At 42.5% G+C, this 16,441-nt stretch overlaps 1 protein-coding gene across 1 annotated transcript; it reads right to left on the reverse strand.

The window, feature by feature from the left end:
• Positions 1-464: 464 nt before the first annotated feature.
• On the reverse strand, positions 465-11,368 carry LOC113427776 (acrosin-like). The gene is made up of 6 exons (XM_087969169.1): positions 11,274-11,368; positions 7,866-8,066; positions 6,529-6,812; positions 2,096-2,241; positions 1,085-1,165; positions 465-656 (listed from the first exon to the last, which is right to left on the reverse strand). Exons 1-6 carry the CDS (start codon positions 11,366-11,368, stop codon positions 465-467), a joined length of 999 nt encoding a protein of 332 aa, XP_087825295.1.
• Between the last annotated feature and the right edge of the window lie 5,073 nt (positions 11,369-16,441).

Here is a 16,441-nt window from a genome sequence, read left to right on the forward strand (position 1 = left end):
GACCACAAACATCCGATATATATTTTTTATTTCAACGTACACTTTAAAGAACCAAGTATAAATAAAGTCCTATGAGAAATTCCAAGGAAAGTTAGTGACAGGAAGGCGAAGTCCATGTTGCAAGGTTGCCTAACTTCAACCAGGAACCTTGGAAAGAACAAGGAGTTGGGATTGGGGATCCCAATGGAAGAAGTTGGTTTATGGCCAAATAAGGATGGGGACCAGGCCATCACCACTGGAGTCTCTTCCTTCCTGTTCTCTTCTCTCTTGCTTCTCTTAAAGATATCTACCCACTTTCTGGTCCACTGGGGGGCAAGAGCATACGAGACTGACTGCCAGATTGGGCAAAACCTGGATTCCAGTTGTGAGAGACATGATGACCAGGGGGTGATATTTTTTGGTTTGGTTGCAGTTGTAATTGACGTGAGGCCCAAGTCACCCGAAACCTCCCAGGAGCCCTTGTCCTATAATGCCACTTTCTGGGAGTTGTCCTCAAAGGTAGTGTCATCCCCCATAGGGCAGGCCCTGTCCAGGGACGATGAGTAGCATGGGTTCTTCTCCACGAAGGAGTCATGGTTCCCCACTTCGGTGGTCTTGCCCCAGGAAGTAAGTACCATGGTGTGGCAGGCATGAAGTACCACCGTGAGGGCTTCCACCTAGGAGGAGGCCTGGCAGCGGGTGTGAACCGAGGGAAAGGTGGAGGCCTGGGACCAACTGTGAACCTAGAGGACGGTGGAGGCCTGTACCCAGGTGTGAACCTAGGGTAAGGCCTAAATCCAGGTACGTACTGAGGGGGAAGCCTGGGCCTTGAGGTGAACTGAGAAGAAGGTGGAACCATGGGACCAGGTGTGAGTGAAGGGAAAGTTGGAGGCCTAGGCGGGGGGAGGGGCTTAGGATGCTTCCACATCATGTTTTTGGTGGTGGCTTGGATCGGGGATGTTGGCTTGGCATGAGGCCAAACCTCAGCCAGTATTGGCTTGTGAGTAGCCTTGTAAATATTCTCCTTGGTCGTGGCTGTGATCCAGTCAACATAGAGTTGTGTGGAGGTGAAGACACCTGGCTTCCGAGCTTCAGAACATCTCACTGGTCCCCAGCTGGTGACTCCGATGACCCAGTACCTCTCAGACCTTTCTTCCCTACACATGAGAGGCCCTCCGCTGTCACCCTAGAGGAAGAAAGAGAAAACATTCAAAATTAGAAGCATGCTCCAGAAGAAAGGCCTAACATCGACGATGATCCTCACTCTGTCAAGGACCTTGGAGTACTCATATCAAATGACCTAAGCGCCAGAGCTCACTGCAACAGCATTGCCAAAAAGGCTTTAAGAGCTGTAAATCTAATTTCACGAAGCTTCTCCTCTGGAAATATTGAATTGCTAACTAGAGCATACATTGCTAGACCAATACTCGAATACAGCTCATCTGTCTGGAATCCGCACTGTATATTGGGCATTAGTACCATTGAGCGAGTGCACAAGTATTTCATGAGAAGAGTCCTCCACTCCTCTACTCGCAACAGAATACCCTACACCACCAGGCTTGAGATTTTGGGCTTGGACAACCTTGAACTACGCCACCTACGGTTGGACTTAAGCGTAGAACACAAAATTATCTGCTACAATGTCCTACCAGTCAATGACTACTTCAGCTTCAACTGCAACAATACAAGAGCACACAACAGATACAAACTCAATGTAAACCGCTCCAAACTTGATTGCAGAAAGTAAGACTTCAGCAAGAGTGGTCATTGCCTGGAATGCATTACTGACTCTGTTGTTACATCCTCTAACCGCCCATTCCTTTAACCTTAAACTATCCACTATTGACCTCACCCCATTCCTAAGAGGCCTGTAAGGGGCGTGCATAAGTGCACCATCGTGCCTCCCATCCCTGTCCTATTGTCCCCAATTATTAGTTCCTATTTCTTGTATTCTTACTCATGTTTATACTTATACCCATTATCTTGTAAGCGATTGACAAATCAAATAGATAAGTAAAATAAATAAATAAATATTCCAGAGGCCAACCTTTGGAACTCTATTCAAGTCACTGAAGGACACTGGGCCCAACTAAGTGACCAGCCTAGATCCACCTACCTGACATGTACTAAGTTCTCCACTCTCATGTCCAGCACATATGTTCTCAGGTCGGACACGCTTGTTCCACCAGGTCAAGCTGCTGCATGTGCGGAAAGGTATGAGTTTAACAACCCCCTCCTGCATCACATCTGGCCGTCTTTGGGCTGTGAAGAGAAGCCAGAAGAAATCACCAGCCTGCATTTGTCCCAAGCCCAAGGGCTCATGGGATGGAACCCTCTCTTCCGTGGAGAACCAGAACCACAGAATAACAGTGGCAGCTGAATGGATACTTTCTGGACGCCTTACAAATGGAGCTGGAAGGGACCTTGGAGGTCTTCTAGTCCAGCCCCCTGTTAAGCAGGAGACTGTATACCAATTGAAACAAATGGTTGTCCTATCCCTTCTTAAAAACCTCCAGCGTTGGAACACCCATAACTTCTTCAGGCAAGCCGTTCTATTGATTAATTGTTCTTGGTTGTTCTGGGTTGGTTCTCTCCTTCATTAGTTTCCATCTGTTGCTTCTTGTCCTGCCTTCAGGTGCTCTAGAACAGGGGTCTCCAACCTTGGCCACTTTAAGACTTGTGGACTTCAACTCTCAGAGTTCCTCAGCCAACAAAGCTGGTTGAAGAACTCTGGGAGTTGAAGTCCACAAGTCTTAAAGTGGCCCAGGTTGGAGACCCCTGTTCTAGAGAATAGGTTGACCCCCTCTTCTTTGTGGCATTAGGACCACGAATTCAGGAACTCAACTCTAGAACCTAGGAATCCAGAGTTTCCCACCAGGAAGTCAAGAACATGTGCTGGAAGAGGGCAAGTGGACACCACTTCCATATTATGGTCAAGAGAATGATTTGGTTTGTCTGGGCAACTAGGTCAATTCCTGGCCATCTTTGCCTGAGACGCCTCTTCTCCTAAGGCTCTTTTAAGTGACGTCAGCTACAACTCTTTGCACACAGATGCAGAGTTAGGATGCTCCTCTCTCGTGTGCCTCTCTCGAAGCTTGCTTGACTTGAGCTATTTCTTCCATCTTAATACATATTTAATACACAGGCAGGACAAGAAGCAACGGGTGGAATGGCTTCCGGTTTGAGTCTCTTCGGGGACAGACCGAAATCCGTGATCATGCGTGGTTTCTATCTGTGCTCGCTGCCGGAGTACCCCGAGCTGGCTGGTTTTGGGGCTAAGCCACCCCGTAGAGGTGGTGAAGAGGGGGGAGACTGCCAGCAGGGTCGAGGAGAGCCGCATCTCTCTTCCCCAGCTGGACATTACTCCCTTTCCCGAAGGTGGTTGCAGCGGTGGTCAGAAATGGCCACCTCAAAGAAGAACTAAACCGAAAAAGAATGTACAGGAGGAAGATAAGAAGAGAAAGTTTTGGTCGACCAGGTTAAACTGAAAAAGCAACAACGTAAGGTACCCTGGAATTTAAAATAAATACCATTGTTCCCAAAGAAGATTTTGAAGCAGCGAAGGAGAGAAAAAAGGAAAAGGATTAGGGTTTTTTTTCTCTTCCCTTTCATATACTGACAGCTAAGAGACTTAAGCAAGAAATTGAAAAAAAAATCCACTTTGACATTAATAGGCATTTAAGCTGAAAATAAAAGTCAAAGGGATAATAAAGATTTCTGAATATTTAAAAAATTTTAAAAGCAGGAAAGGAGAAAAAAAAGAATAAAAGGGTAGGATCTGGAAAAATGGAGGAGACTGCCTGGAACTAAGGAATGGAACTGTAACTAAAAGGAACTTACAATGAAACTTTAACAAGATTCCCCAAAGATACATTCTAACTGAAATTTGGCAACAAAATAATAGAACCCTAGGAAGAGAAAGTGCAAAAAAGAAGCAAGAAGAAACAGCCTTGGATTATTTGGATTACTTGATGATTTTTGGTTTTTGCATCTAAATGACTAAAATTAACCGGGTGGTTGTTTAAAAGTTTTTAAAATGGTATCACTCTTAGAAGAACTGAAAATGGAACTTTAAAAATGGAAAGAAGATGCACAAGAAGGGAGAAGTTCTTTTGGCTTCATATTTCAATTCTTAGAAATGGAGATCTGGAACTATGAGAACAAGAAACGCTTGCAGAACAAGAAGATCGGGACAAAGAAGAAGCCATCTTTAATGACCAAATAATTTTAAGTGGGGGAAAAAAAGGAAAGGGGAGGAAAAGAGTGAAGGGTTTAAGACTAGAAAAAGCAACCAAAAAGAAGAAGAGTTTGAAAGATAAGTATAATATTAGAAAGCAACAGAAGAGGGGATTACAGATGAGAGAATTAGAAATAGAGACACGAGGTGGTAAAAAGGGGAGGGGGAAGAAGAGGGGGAAGAAGGTAAGGAAAAGAAGTTGTAAAAGACAGAAACAAGATATAGAAAAACAGGGAAAAGATATAAGGATTGAAACCATAAGCCTGTTTAGAGATAATGGGTGAAAATTTAATTGTAAAAGGGATTCTGCAAAGGTACATAAGATAGCATTGTTATATTACAAATAGAAATAATTTTAGAAAATATGACTAAAATGATGGATAAAATATTCACTGTAATGTAGTGGAATTTTTGTTAAGAAATAAATGAATTAAAGTGAATGAGATAATTAAATTAGGAAAGGATGGAAACATTTTAATTATTATTAATGATTTATAAAAATATAAGTGAGAAATATGGAGGGGGGGAGAATTAATTATGGAAAGTTTATAAGTGTTCCCAAGGAAGTATGATATTTAATTGAAATGAAATGTTAAAGATGTTAAGATTTTAATGAATATTAATGATAGAATTGAATTGGAATGGAATGTGTGTTTATTTACATATATATATAATCTTTTCTTTTTAAGAATATAGTGTGTATTTTAAGAATGTACCAAGCAGAATTCGATTGGAAGTTATGTATTATATTGAATGCTATAATTTTAAAGGTATACATTGAAGCTTAAATAAGAGTTTGAATGGATAAAATTAAAAGATATAAAGGTGTCATACTCCAATTAGTAACTACAGGGGAAATTTTGTTTAATGAGAAAAGACAATATGAAATTGCAACAGGACAGACAAAAGTATAAATATAATGATTTGAATTGAGATGAGATAATTAAAATAAAGTTGAGAAAATTAAAAGAGGGGGAAAACTATGCAGAAAATATAAAACAGTAATAAGATATGGAATAGAACATAAAAATGAGCATGAAATTGAGCTTGTGTCTGTATGAAGAAGTGATATCCTGGGACCATGCTATTTTCATTTTATTTGTATTTTGTTTTTGTGAAAACCCAAATAAAATTTTCAAAAAAAAAAAAAAGAAGAAGAAGAAGAAGAAGCAAAGGGTGGAAAATGTTCAAGGAGAGAACCAACCTAGAACAAAGGATGAATTTCCTGAGAGCGAGAACAATCAACTGGTGGAACGGATTGCCTTGAGAAGTTGAGGGTGCCTCATCCCTGGAGGTTTGGAAGAAGAGATTGGACAACCCTTTGTCCGAAATGGCCTAGGTCTCCCGCTAGGTCAGAGTGTTGGTCTAGTCCAGGGGTCGCCAACCTTTGGGACCTCAGGGACCACCAAACTTATCATTTTAAATCCCTTGGACCAGAGACCCTGGGAAAATCCCCCAAAAAGTCTTCAGGAAAATTCCCCACCCCGTTTTCCTACCGGTTGATCATTCTTTATTTGGGATCGCAGGATACCGTCTCCAGCTCCATTCTCAGGGGGAGAGAGACAGGGAGAGACTTTTGGCTTCATGCAAGGAGAGCAGCAGAAGCAGCAGAAGTCTTTTTTTCTCTCCCACAAACTCCGCCAGAAATGAGTCTTTGCCGGCACAGCCTCTTGGAGCAGGAGGCCTCGCAGGGTCCCAAAGACTCATTTCTGGTGGAGTTTGGGGGAGAGAAAGAAAGACTTTGGCTGCTTTCCTTGTGTGAAGCCAAAAGCAGAAGAAGAAAGAAGCAGAAAGAAGCAGCCCGGTGGCCAGGCCAGGCACATGGGACGAGTGGGGCAAGTTCCCCCCCTCTGCCCTTTCCCCCCTCCCTTCACTACCTCGTGTTGTTCACAATGCAAGCAACCAAGCCTTGTGTTCCCGTGGGCCATGTGGGTGGGACAGCCTTGTGTTCCTGCGCAGCCTGGATTAATTGCTTTGGGGGGGGACATTTCTCTGCAGACCACCCAAATTTTCTCACGGACCAGCAGTGGTCCCTGGCCAACTGGTTGCTGACCACTGGACTAGATGACCTCCAAGATCCCCTCTGCTATTCTGTTATTTCCCCTGCCTTCTCCAGTGGGGAGACCATTTCAGGGCCTTCACACCTTGTTTTCATTATTTTCAAGCAGGAGAAAATAATGCACAGTTACGACCAGCCTCTGCTCCACTGTGGGACGCTGCTCCATGTTGGAGTTGCCGGAGACCCATCGACTCTAACCCCCCTGAGCTAAGCCACCCTTTTAAGGGCCCCCTTCCCCCCCCAAGTCTCTCACCTTTGACTTCCATGGTTCCCCAGCCACTGATAGAGCATTGGGTCAGCTTTGAGATCGTCGTGCTCTTGTCTGGCAAACAAGCTGGCTGGATGTAGTCATTGCACCTGACCGGCTCAGTCAATTCCACCAAGGAAATGTCGTGTCGGATCCCTCCGTCTGTGCTGTTGAGCTCGTTCTTGTATAGCTTGTGGTTGATCACCCTCTTGATTAAGCGGTTCTGGGCATCAGGACCAGGTTGGGAGATCCGGTTTAGCCCAAGCACCACCCTGTACCATGATATCTCACTGGAACAAAGCACAGATCCATTCAACAGGTCTGCCGAGGGCACTGGACACAGGGCAGGAGGCTCTGCTGCTAAGGACAACAGAAACAGAAAATCTGGACAGCCCTCCCTTCCTCCCTCCCTTCCCTCCCTCCCCCCAACCCTCCCAACCTTCTTTCTTTCTTTCCTTCCTTCCTTCTTTCCCTGCCTCCCTCTCTTTCCTTCCTTTCCTCCTTCCATCCCTCCCTCCCTTGTTTCTTTCCTTCTCTCTCTCCTTCCCTGCCTTCTTCTCCTTCCTTCCCTCCCTCCCCCATATCTCTCCTTCCCTGTCTTCCTCTCTTTCCTTCCCCATCTCCTTCTCCTTCCTTCCTTCCTTCCCTTCTTTTCTCCCTTCCTTCCTTCATTTAAACTAATGTAAAAGGAGAGAGACACTGAAGATAAGAGTGTAGCTTTTATAAGGAAACATTTGAGCATGAAAGAGAAAAAGAGGGGAGGAGGGAGGGAAGGGAGGGAGAAACGAAGGAAGGAAGGAAGGAAGGAAGGAAGGAAAGAAAGAAAGAAAGAAGAAAGAAAGAAAGAAAGAAAGAAAGAAAGAAAGAAAGAAAGAAAGAAAGAAAGAAAGAAAGAAAGAAAGAAAGAAAGAAAGAAGGAAGGAAAGAAGGAAGGAAGAAAGAAGAAAGAAAGAAAGAAAGAAAGAAAGAAAGAAAGAAAGAAAGAAAGAAAGAAAGAAAGAAAGAAAGAAAGAAAGAAAGAAAGAAAGAAAGAGTTTATTTGGGAAATCATAAGGTGGTAATTAATCTGAAGTTACTTCAGCCTAACTACAGCGAGAGGCCTGACCTTTGCTCTCCTCCTTTCTGGAGAGATCAAATTCCCGAATGAAAGAGGTCAAACTGAGAAAGGACGCTGGAGAGGAAGGAAGGATGGGACCTTTGAGAGCCTCCGGAGGTCTTTGGAGCTAAGCAGAAGAGGGACCATGGACTCAACTCCCACAGGGCTCTGGGCTGCCTGGTTGGAGGGTCCTGCCGCATTCCACCGACACCCCACGCCCCCGAGAGGCAGCCACTCTTTTGCTTACTCTTCCAGCTGAAAGCAGTGGGCGGCAGTCAGCACCCAGCGAGCGCTGAGCAGGGTTCCTCCGCAGGCATTGATGTAGCCCAACTGCGATGGTATCTGGAAGCAGACCTGCCAAGGCCACGTTCCCGGGAGAGCATCTGTGCCCCCCACAATCCGCAGCAGGGTGTGGCTGGCTGCCAACGGACGCCGTCCACAAACGCCACTGAAGAGAAGCACAAACAGAGAATGGTCAGGAGGTGAAAGCTGTAAATAACGACCCTCCCCACCCGGGAGCACAATGTCATGTCCCTGTCGGAGCCTGAATCTGCGGAGGAAGATGAGCTGGAGTTGGAGCCGAGGGAGATGGAGGGAGCGGGGTTGGCTTCATTGGCTTCGGAGGAATGTGGGGAGGAGGCAGGCCAGGCCCCTGAGGAGTGGGACAGCTTGCTAGCAGGGGGGAATGGGGCCAACAGAGGGCAGGCAGTGGAAATGAGGAGCAAAGGAGCCCAGGCGATGAGCAAGGACCGCTCCCTCCTGATCCCAGAGCACGGAGAGTGGAGAAGAGGTGGGAACAGCGCAAACCAACCCGACAACTGGGAGGAGAGCACCCTGCCCCTCTTCATGGCACATCGGGGATTGAGACTTAAGAAGATGCTATGGGGAGGGGCATTTGTCAGGAACAAATGCTGAATTTTTACTTGAAGTCAAAAGAGTCATCAAACTATATGTACCAACAACTCCCAAAACAAACAAAAAAACAGATTACCCATAACAATCAGGAAACTTCAATCCAAAAAGAAATCACTTTGGTGGAAAAACAAATCTGGTCACATTGCCAATTTCAAAAGCCGATACAAAAATTTATGCCACCAGATAAAGACTGAATGCACCAATTATCACATTAAACAAGAGGAAAACCTTCTATGCACCAATTCCACTCGCACTTTTTACAATTTTGTAAACAACAAACTAAAAGACTCAAGGTCCATCCCACCCATGAAAGGACCTAATGGTAAAGACTGCAACGACGACACCATTAAAACCAACATCTTTAACACATTCTTCGGCTCAGTATTTGTAAACAGCAATGGATCATGCCCAGTATTTCCTAGCTGAACCACAGACAAATACAATGATCTAATACATATCGATTTTACAGAAGATAATGTTGAAAAAGCACTATGCAATCTAAAACCATCTCTGTCTATTGGACCGGAGGGAATATGTGCCTACTTCTTAAAAAAGCTATCCACTGCCATAGCCAAACCTCTAAGCATAATCTTTGAAAAATCTTTCAGGACCAGCTCCTTGCCAAAACTATGGTCACAAGCCACGGTCATCCCCATCTTCAAAAAGGGAGACCCAAGCCTAGTCGAAAATTACAGGCCAATCTCCTTATGCTGCGTCACCTGTAAAGTCATGGAATCAATTATTAACCAATCCATTATCCTCCACTTAGAGACAAATAACCTACTCTCCAATAAACAATTTGGTTTCAGGAAAAAACTATCCTGTAATCTGCAACTCTTACACTGCAAAAACATATGGACTACACAACTCGATCAGGGCAAAGCAATAGACGCAATCTACATAGACTTCTGTAAAGCCTTTGATTCAGTGGTACACGACAAACTACTCCTAAAACTAAAATCTTATGGTATCTCTGGACACCTGCATAACTGGATAGAAGCATTCCTGTCAAACAGACAACAAATGGTCAAAATTGGGAGTGTCCTATCAAATTCTGTACCTGTCAATAGTGGTGTCCCCCAAGGCAGTGTTCTAGGACCAACTCTCTTCATACTCTACATAAATGACCTCTGTGATCATATTAAGAGCAACTGCATTCTCTTCGCTGATGATGTAAAGCTGTTCAATACCACAGACAATACTGCTACCCTACAAAAAGATCTTGACTATGTATCAGAATGGTCAAATAAATGGCAACTTCAAATCTCAACAAATAAATGCTCTGTCTTACATATTGGCAAAAAAATCAGAAAATAAAATACAAGTTGAATAGTCAAGACCTTATTGATGATCCAAGCTCTGTAAAGGACCTTGGAATACTCATCTCTAATGATCTAAGTGCTAGAGCCCACTGTAACTACATAGCCAACAAGGCATTAAGAGTTGTTAACCTAATCCTACGTAGCTTTTTCTCTGCTAATATCACATTACTAACTAGAGCATACAAAACATTTGCTAGACCAATACTTAAATATAGCTCATTGGTCTGGAACCCACATTACGTATCTGATATTAGCACAGTTGAGAAAGTCCAGAAATATTTCACAAGAAGAGTTCTCCACTCCTCTACTCATTGTAGAATACCTTTTGCCACCAGACTTGAAATACTAGACCTAGAAAACCTTGAATTACGCCGTCTTTGGTCTGATCTAAGTATGGTATATAAAATCATACATTGCAATGTCCTACCTGTCAATGAATACTTCAGCTTCAACCATAGCAACACAAGAGCATACAATAGATACAAATTCAAGGTTAATCGCACCAAACTTGATTGCAGGAATATAGACTTCAGCAACAGAGCGGTCAATGTCTGGAATACTCTACCTGACTCTGTGGTTTCTTCCCCAAACCCCAAAAACTTTAACCTTAGACTTTCTACTATTGACCTCACCCCTTTCCTAAGAGGCCTGTAGGGGGCGTGCATAAGCGCACCAACGTGCCTACTGTCCCTGTCCTATAGTTTCTTTTATTTTTCTTATATGTACCCATTTCATGTATTCATAACTATGTATATACTTATAGCTATTATCTTGTAAGCAATTGACAAATCAAATAAATAAAATAAAATAAATGAATTCTTGGAGTTTTGTGTGCCGTTGCTGATGTTTGGAGTTTCCTGGACTTCTTGCTTTATTTCTTGCTTCCTGGATTAATTGCCGTGTTCCTTTGCTTCCTGGACTCACTGACTTATTCCCTTGCCCCGTTGGATTTCTTACTTTGCAGCCATTGTGCTCATAGCACTTTGATGGACTACTTGCAGCCAGAGACTGCTGGAGGTGTGTGTGTTTGTATGTGAGAGAGAGAAGGAGGGAGGGAAGGAAGGAGGGAAGGAAGGAGGGAGGGAGAGAGATCGAGAGATCACTTTGCTCTAGGACTTGCCATAAATGTGGGAGCGTTTGGGGGAAAGTTGGATCAACAAAGGGGTGATTTGAGCTATCAGCTGACTGTGTTGCCTATGTGCCTTGGCCCAGATCATCACACACAAGTTCTCCTTTCCCAGAGTTTTGATGCTATTAATCTGGATTGTTTGCTTGGCCCCATCTCTGGCTTCAGTACCTGTCATGCCTTGCAGATATGGCAGTCACATCTGGCAGAAGGCAGAAGCCCAGGGATTCTTCCCATGGGACAGGGGTGTTACCCACAGGGCAGCCATACAGAGCCCTCCTTTGCCACTTACTCGCAGGTGTTCCCTTCGTCTGGCGAAGCGCCTTCAGGGGCCAGCTTCTCCTGCAACATGGCAAGGACCAGGATTGGCAAGAGCTGCCATCCCATCTCCTGGCAGGCTCAGGTGCTGCTTCTTCTCTTGCATCTTCCTAGAACCCGTGACATCATAAAACATAGGTTTCCTGGTTCTCTCTCTCCTCAGCAACCCAGCTGGACATCAATGCCCAACCTGGGACTCGGAGGCAAGTGGGCGATTGGACAAGCAAGGCCAGGGAGAACCACCAGGGAAACTTGGGGAAATGAGGACATCTCAGCCAGCCAGAGGGCTAAGGGTGCCCATGTTAGGTGCAAAAGACCAGGCCCACACACTACGGTTCAATTTAACTGATTTATTACTAAACGCCTTTGTGCAAGAATCTTCTCAACCACATTGGCACCTGGTTAGAATTAAATAAAGATCAATGGCAGTCAAGAGCAGTTGGATTTAGTTCATTGGTGACTATGTAGTGATTCTAGGCTGATGCCTCTTTTCATCGCTCCCCCTGGTTCCGCCAGTCCTTCTCCAGCAGTCTAGCCATATCCCATTTTTCTTTAGAAAAGTTTTTTTTTTTAAAGCAGTCAGCCCATTAAATCCAATGAGTCACGCTCGCATCTGCTCCCTGGAGACTGTAGATTTGAGAAAGGGAAGTGAGACAGGATTTGAAGAGCACAAGTACATATCCTCCCTTCACCCCACAATCTCTCACCCTTGAATTCCCCAAATAAATCTGGTTTGTAAAAAAGAATTCAGGCCTACCCATTTCCCAAATCAGAATCTATAGTGCTGAATTTTGAGTTTTATCAGCCTTCCAGCGAAGGTTATCTGACAGCATTCGGGAAGAAAAGTAGTCCAATGAAGCAAGTAAAATATTTTATTTAGAATATGTTTTGCTTACCCACACAAAGTGAGCATTCGCTAAGCATTTTGTTAGTGTACTTTAAAGTTAGGATTGCAAAATATATCCATCTCTGCTGCACCCTCACAATGCTTTAAAGCAGTGTCTTCCAAACTTAGCAACTTTAAAATATGTAGACTTCAACTCCCAGAATTGCTGGCTGGGGAATTCTGGGAGCTGAAGTCCACATATCTGAAAGTTGCCAAGGTTGAGGAACACTGCTTTAAAGCAATGCAGTGCAATCAACCTGAGAGCTACAGAATAATAGACTTGGAAGGGACCTTGGAGGTCTTCTAGTCCAACCCTCTGCTCAGGCAGGAAACCCTGTGCTATTTCAGACAAATGGTTGTCCAATCACTTCTTGAAAACTTCCAATGTTGGAGCACCCACAACTTCTAGAGGCAAGTTATTCCAATGATCAATTGTTCTCACTGTCAGGAAATCTCAGCTATGTTAACTATAATTCCAAAGATTGCCTTAAAAAGGAAGGTGTGATTTTGTTATTTTAATTGGAGGATTACAGGGAAGCAGGGCAAGAACCACGGGCTCCAACTATTGTTTGGAGCAGGGGGTCATCAAATGTGACAGCTTTAAGACTTGTGGGCTTCAACTCCCAGCATTCCTCCTCCAGTCATGTTAGCTCAGGAATTCTGGGAGTTGGAAGTCCACAAGTCTTAAACTGGCCAAGTTTGGAGACCCTTGATCTATTCTATCTATCTATCTGTCTATCTATCTATTCTTTCTCTCTCTCCCTCTCTCTCTATTCCACCTCTTTATCTATCTATTCTATCTATCTATTCTATCTTTCTCTCCTTCTCCCTCTATCTATCTATTCTACCTCTCTTTCTCTATCTATCTATTCCAGGGGTCTCCAAATGTGGCAGCTTTAAGACTTGTGGGCTTCAACTCCCAGCATTCCTCCTCCTCCAGTCATGTAACCTCAGGAATTCTAGGAGTTGGAAGTCCACAAGTCTTAAAGTGGCCAAGGTTGAAGACTCTTGGATTAGGGCTTCTCTAAGAAGGACTCCAATTTTGACCCGAATGGACTTTCCTGATTCTGGCTCCAGACAGCATTCAGGTCAATGCTAACGAAGCACAATCTAGATCAGTCTGGATGTCCACTGCGTTCTGGAGAAGCTCAGTGGAACCTCGGACTTTCCTCTGCCTGCGATTTGTAACTCAGTCACCTGATTGGGGATGGTGAAAAATAATATTCACATGTGTTTGATTATTGATTGGGCTTGGTGACTAAGAACCAGTTTGAGATTCATGAAAAGCCGCCTTAGGTGCAATGGGGTAAGAACAAATATCCAAGTCCTTAAGATGGTGGCAATGATTAGGAGCAGGGGTGGGCTGCGGATTTTTTAACAATCGGTTCTCTGCCCTAATGACTGGCTGGGTGGGCGTGGCTGGGTGGTCATGTGACTGGGTGGGTGATGTCACTCATCACACCCAGCCCCGCCTCCCGGCCACTTGCTTCAAAAGCAAAGGTAGGATTCAGCCAGCTGGGACTAATCCTAATACTGGCTGGCTTTGCCCCACCCATTTTTGGCCTGTTTTTGACTATTTTGGGGGCCATTTTCAGGCTGTTTTTAGCCCACTTTCAGGCCATTTTTGGACCATTTTCAGTCCATTTTTCAGGCCATTGTCAAGCTGTTTTCAGGCCGATTTTTGGACTATTTTTCAGACTGTTTTTGGCCCAAAATGACCCAAAACAGCCTGAAAAATTGCCGAAAAACAGACTGAAAAACAATCCCAGCGATGGGATTTGCCACTTCACTGAACTGCGCAGAATTTTAACTACCAGTTTGTAACAACCGGTGTGAACCAGCATCAGCCCACCTCCGATTAGGAGCAACCCAGAAACAGCACCCAGAGAGTTTGCAAATTGCCCCGAACTGCGCATTAGGGAAGCCCTTGCAGACAACGTGGATCACCTTGTAGATTTTGACTCCCCCGCTCACTTTCTCCACCCCGCCAGAAACTCTCCTGCTCAAGAACTGTGGACGAAGAAACTAAACTTAAATGCATTGAACGTATGTAGTTAACGTTCAAGAGAACCGTGAGGAAGTTCATGAGCAGAATGATGCTCGAACCTTTATGGTGAAGAATATTTTTTAAAAAAAAAAATTTTTTATTGGTTTTTAAAACAAACATAAACAAACAAAACATAAAAACATCAAGCCATCTTCCATATATATATACATACAGTGTGCCAGTTGGTTTACAAATTGTTTTGTGCTTCCATTTCGTAGTCTTCAATTACATTGTATATAATCTCGTATTTTCAATCAAATATTAAATACATTAATATCATTATTAATCAATCATTTGACTATACCTTTATTCATTCATGCTTTATAAAATAATCATATTTTACTTAATTTGTTTTATGACAGTTCATATTATCATCCCAAATCTATCCTAAAATCATTTTGTAGATATAAGAAAAGAATACATCTTTATATATTTATTATTTTCTAAAAGTCTACATATTTCATTACTTTATTTTATTGTCTAACCATTGATAGAATAGATCCCAAATTTTATAAAATTGTTTATCCTCTTGCTCTCTAATTTCAAATGTCAATCTACTCATTTCAGCACATTCCAATATTTTCTTAATGATTTCCTCCTGTGATGGTATTTTCTCATTTTTCCAGTTTTTAGCAAATACAATCCTAGCCGCTGTTAATACATTTACAATCAGGTATTTCAAGTCTTTACTATATATTTCAGGTAAAATTCCCAATAAAAATATCTCTGGTTTCAAATCTATATGGTTTTTTGTCATTTTTTCCAACCACGTGTGGATTTTAGTCCAGTATTTTTTAGCGTCTGCACAAGTCCACCATATATGGTAATATGAGCTAGGTATCTGATGACATTTCCAACATTTTTTGGATTTATTCTTGAAGATTCTTGCTATTCTTGTCGGAGGGAAAATGCCACCTGTAAAACATCTTATACAAATTTTCTTTATATGCTGTTGACATTGTCATTTTATAATTTTGAGACCACAATTTTTGCCATTTCTCGAGTCTAGATCAATCCCATATCCAAAATTCTTCCCCCAAGCAATCATAGTTTCTTTAACTTGTTCTTCTAGTTTAATTTCTAATAAATATCCATACAATTTTTAATCACCTTTTCATCAGTACCTATCAAAATCGTATCTAGGTCAGTCAGTTTATCATAGAAATCTTCTGTTTTAGAATCTTTATCATACCTTGAATGTATTTGCGCATATGAAAACCAATTCATCTTTATACCTTGTTCCTCTAGTTTTTGTATAGATTTAAGTTCACCCTTTTCATTCAATATTTCCCCATATCTAACTGTTTGTTCCTTTTTGTATATTATAGGATAAGAAAATGCTTCAATAGTCGATAGCCAGACTGGAATTTTCAAATAACATTGTCTTTTAATCTTCTCCCAGTTTAACCACAGAGTCTCCCGTATATAATGTCTTCTAAAGTACCCCTGTGTTTTAGTTCCTTTATACCATAGAAAAGCATGCCACCCCAACAACAGATCATGTCCTTCTGATGTCAACAATCTAGTATTTCTTAATGTTATCCATTCCTTAACCCACATCAAATTTGTAGCTTGATAATACAACTCCCAATTAGGCAAACCAAATCCTCCTCTTATTCTAGCATCTTGCAAAAGTTTTAACTTTATTCTCACTTTCTTACCTTGCCATATATATTTCAACACAATTTTATTTAAATCTGCAAAGTAGTCTTTTCCAAGCCGAATTGGAATTGTTTGAAACAAATGTAAAATTCTGGGTAATATATTCATCTTGATTGTTGATATTCTCCCTATTAATGACAGTTGTAAATTTTCCCATTTCTCCAAATCTAGCGCTATCTGCTGTTTAAGTTTGATATAATTATTCTCTTTTGGTGTACTACATCTTGCTGTCAAGTATATCCCCAAGTACTTGATCTTATTTGTGACCTGAATTTTCAATAGGTCCACCAGTTCTTCCTTTTGTCTTGATAGCATATTCTTTGTCAAGATCTTTGTTTTGTCTTTATTTATTTTCAAACCGGCCACCTTCCCATATACCTCTATCTTTTGTATCAGTTTTAGTGCTGTTTCTAGTGGGTCTTCTAAGATAAAAACCAGATCATCTGCAAATGCTTGCAACTTAAATTCTTCCTTTTTAATTTTCATTCCTTTTATATCCTTTTCTTCTCTAATATTTCTATTCAGCACTTCCAAGGTTAACACAAAC

This window comes from Notechis scutatus, chromosome 6 (genome assembly GCF_049901735.1).
Source record: "Notechis scutatus isolate UNSWTSFEM ecotype Mainland chromosome 6, rNotScu1.2, whole genome shotgun sequence".
Lineage (NCBI taxonomy): Eukaryota > Metazoa > Chordata > Lepidosauria > Squamata > Elapidae > Notechis > Notechis scutatus.

What these genes read in the sequence shown, in the direction of transcription:
- LOC113427776 (XM_087969169.1), bottom strand. Translation starts at nt 11,368, where the DNA reads ATGGGATGGCAGCTCTTGCCAATCCTGGTCCTTGCCATGTTGCAGGAG. An exon ending in GGGAACCATGGAAGTCAAAG is followed by an intron (nt 2,242 to 6,528) that starts GTGAGAGACTTG and finishes TTCTCTTCACAG; the next exon opens with CCCAAAGACGGCCAGATGTG. An exon ending in GAGTCACCAGCTGGGGACCA is followed by an intron (nt 657 to 1,084) that starts GTGAGATGTTCT and finishes GCCTCCTCCTAG; the next exon opens with GTGGAAGCCCTCACGGTGGT.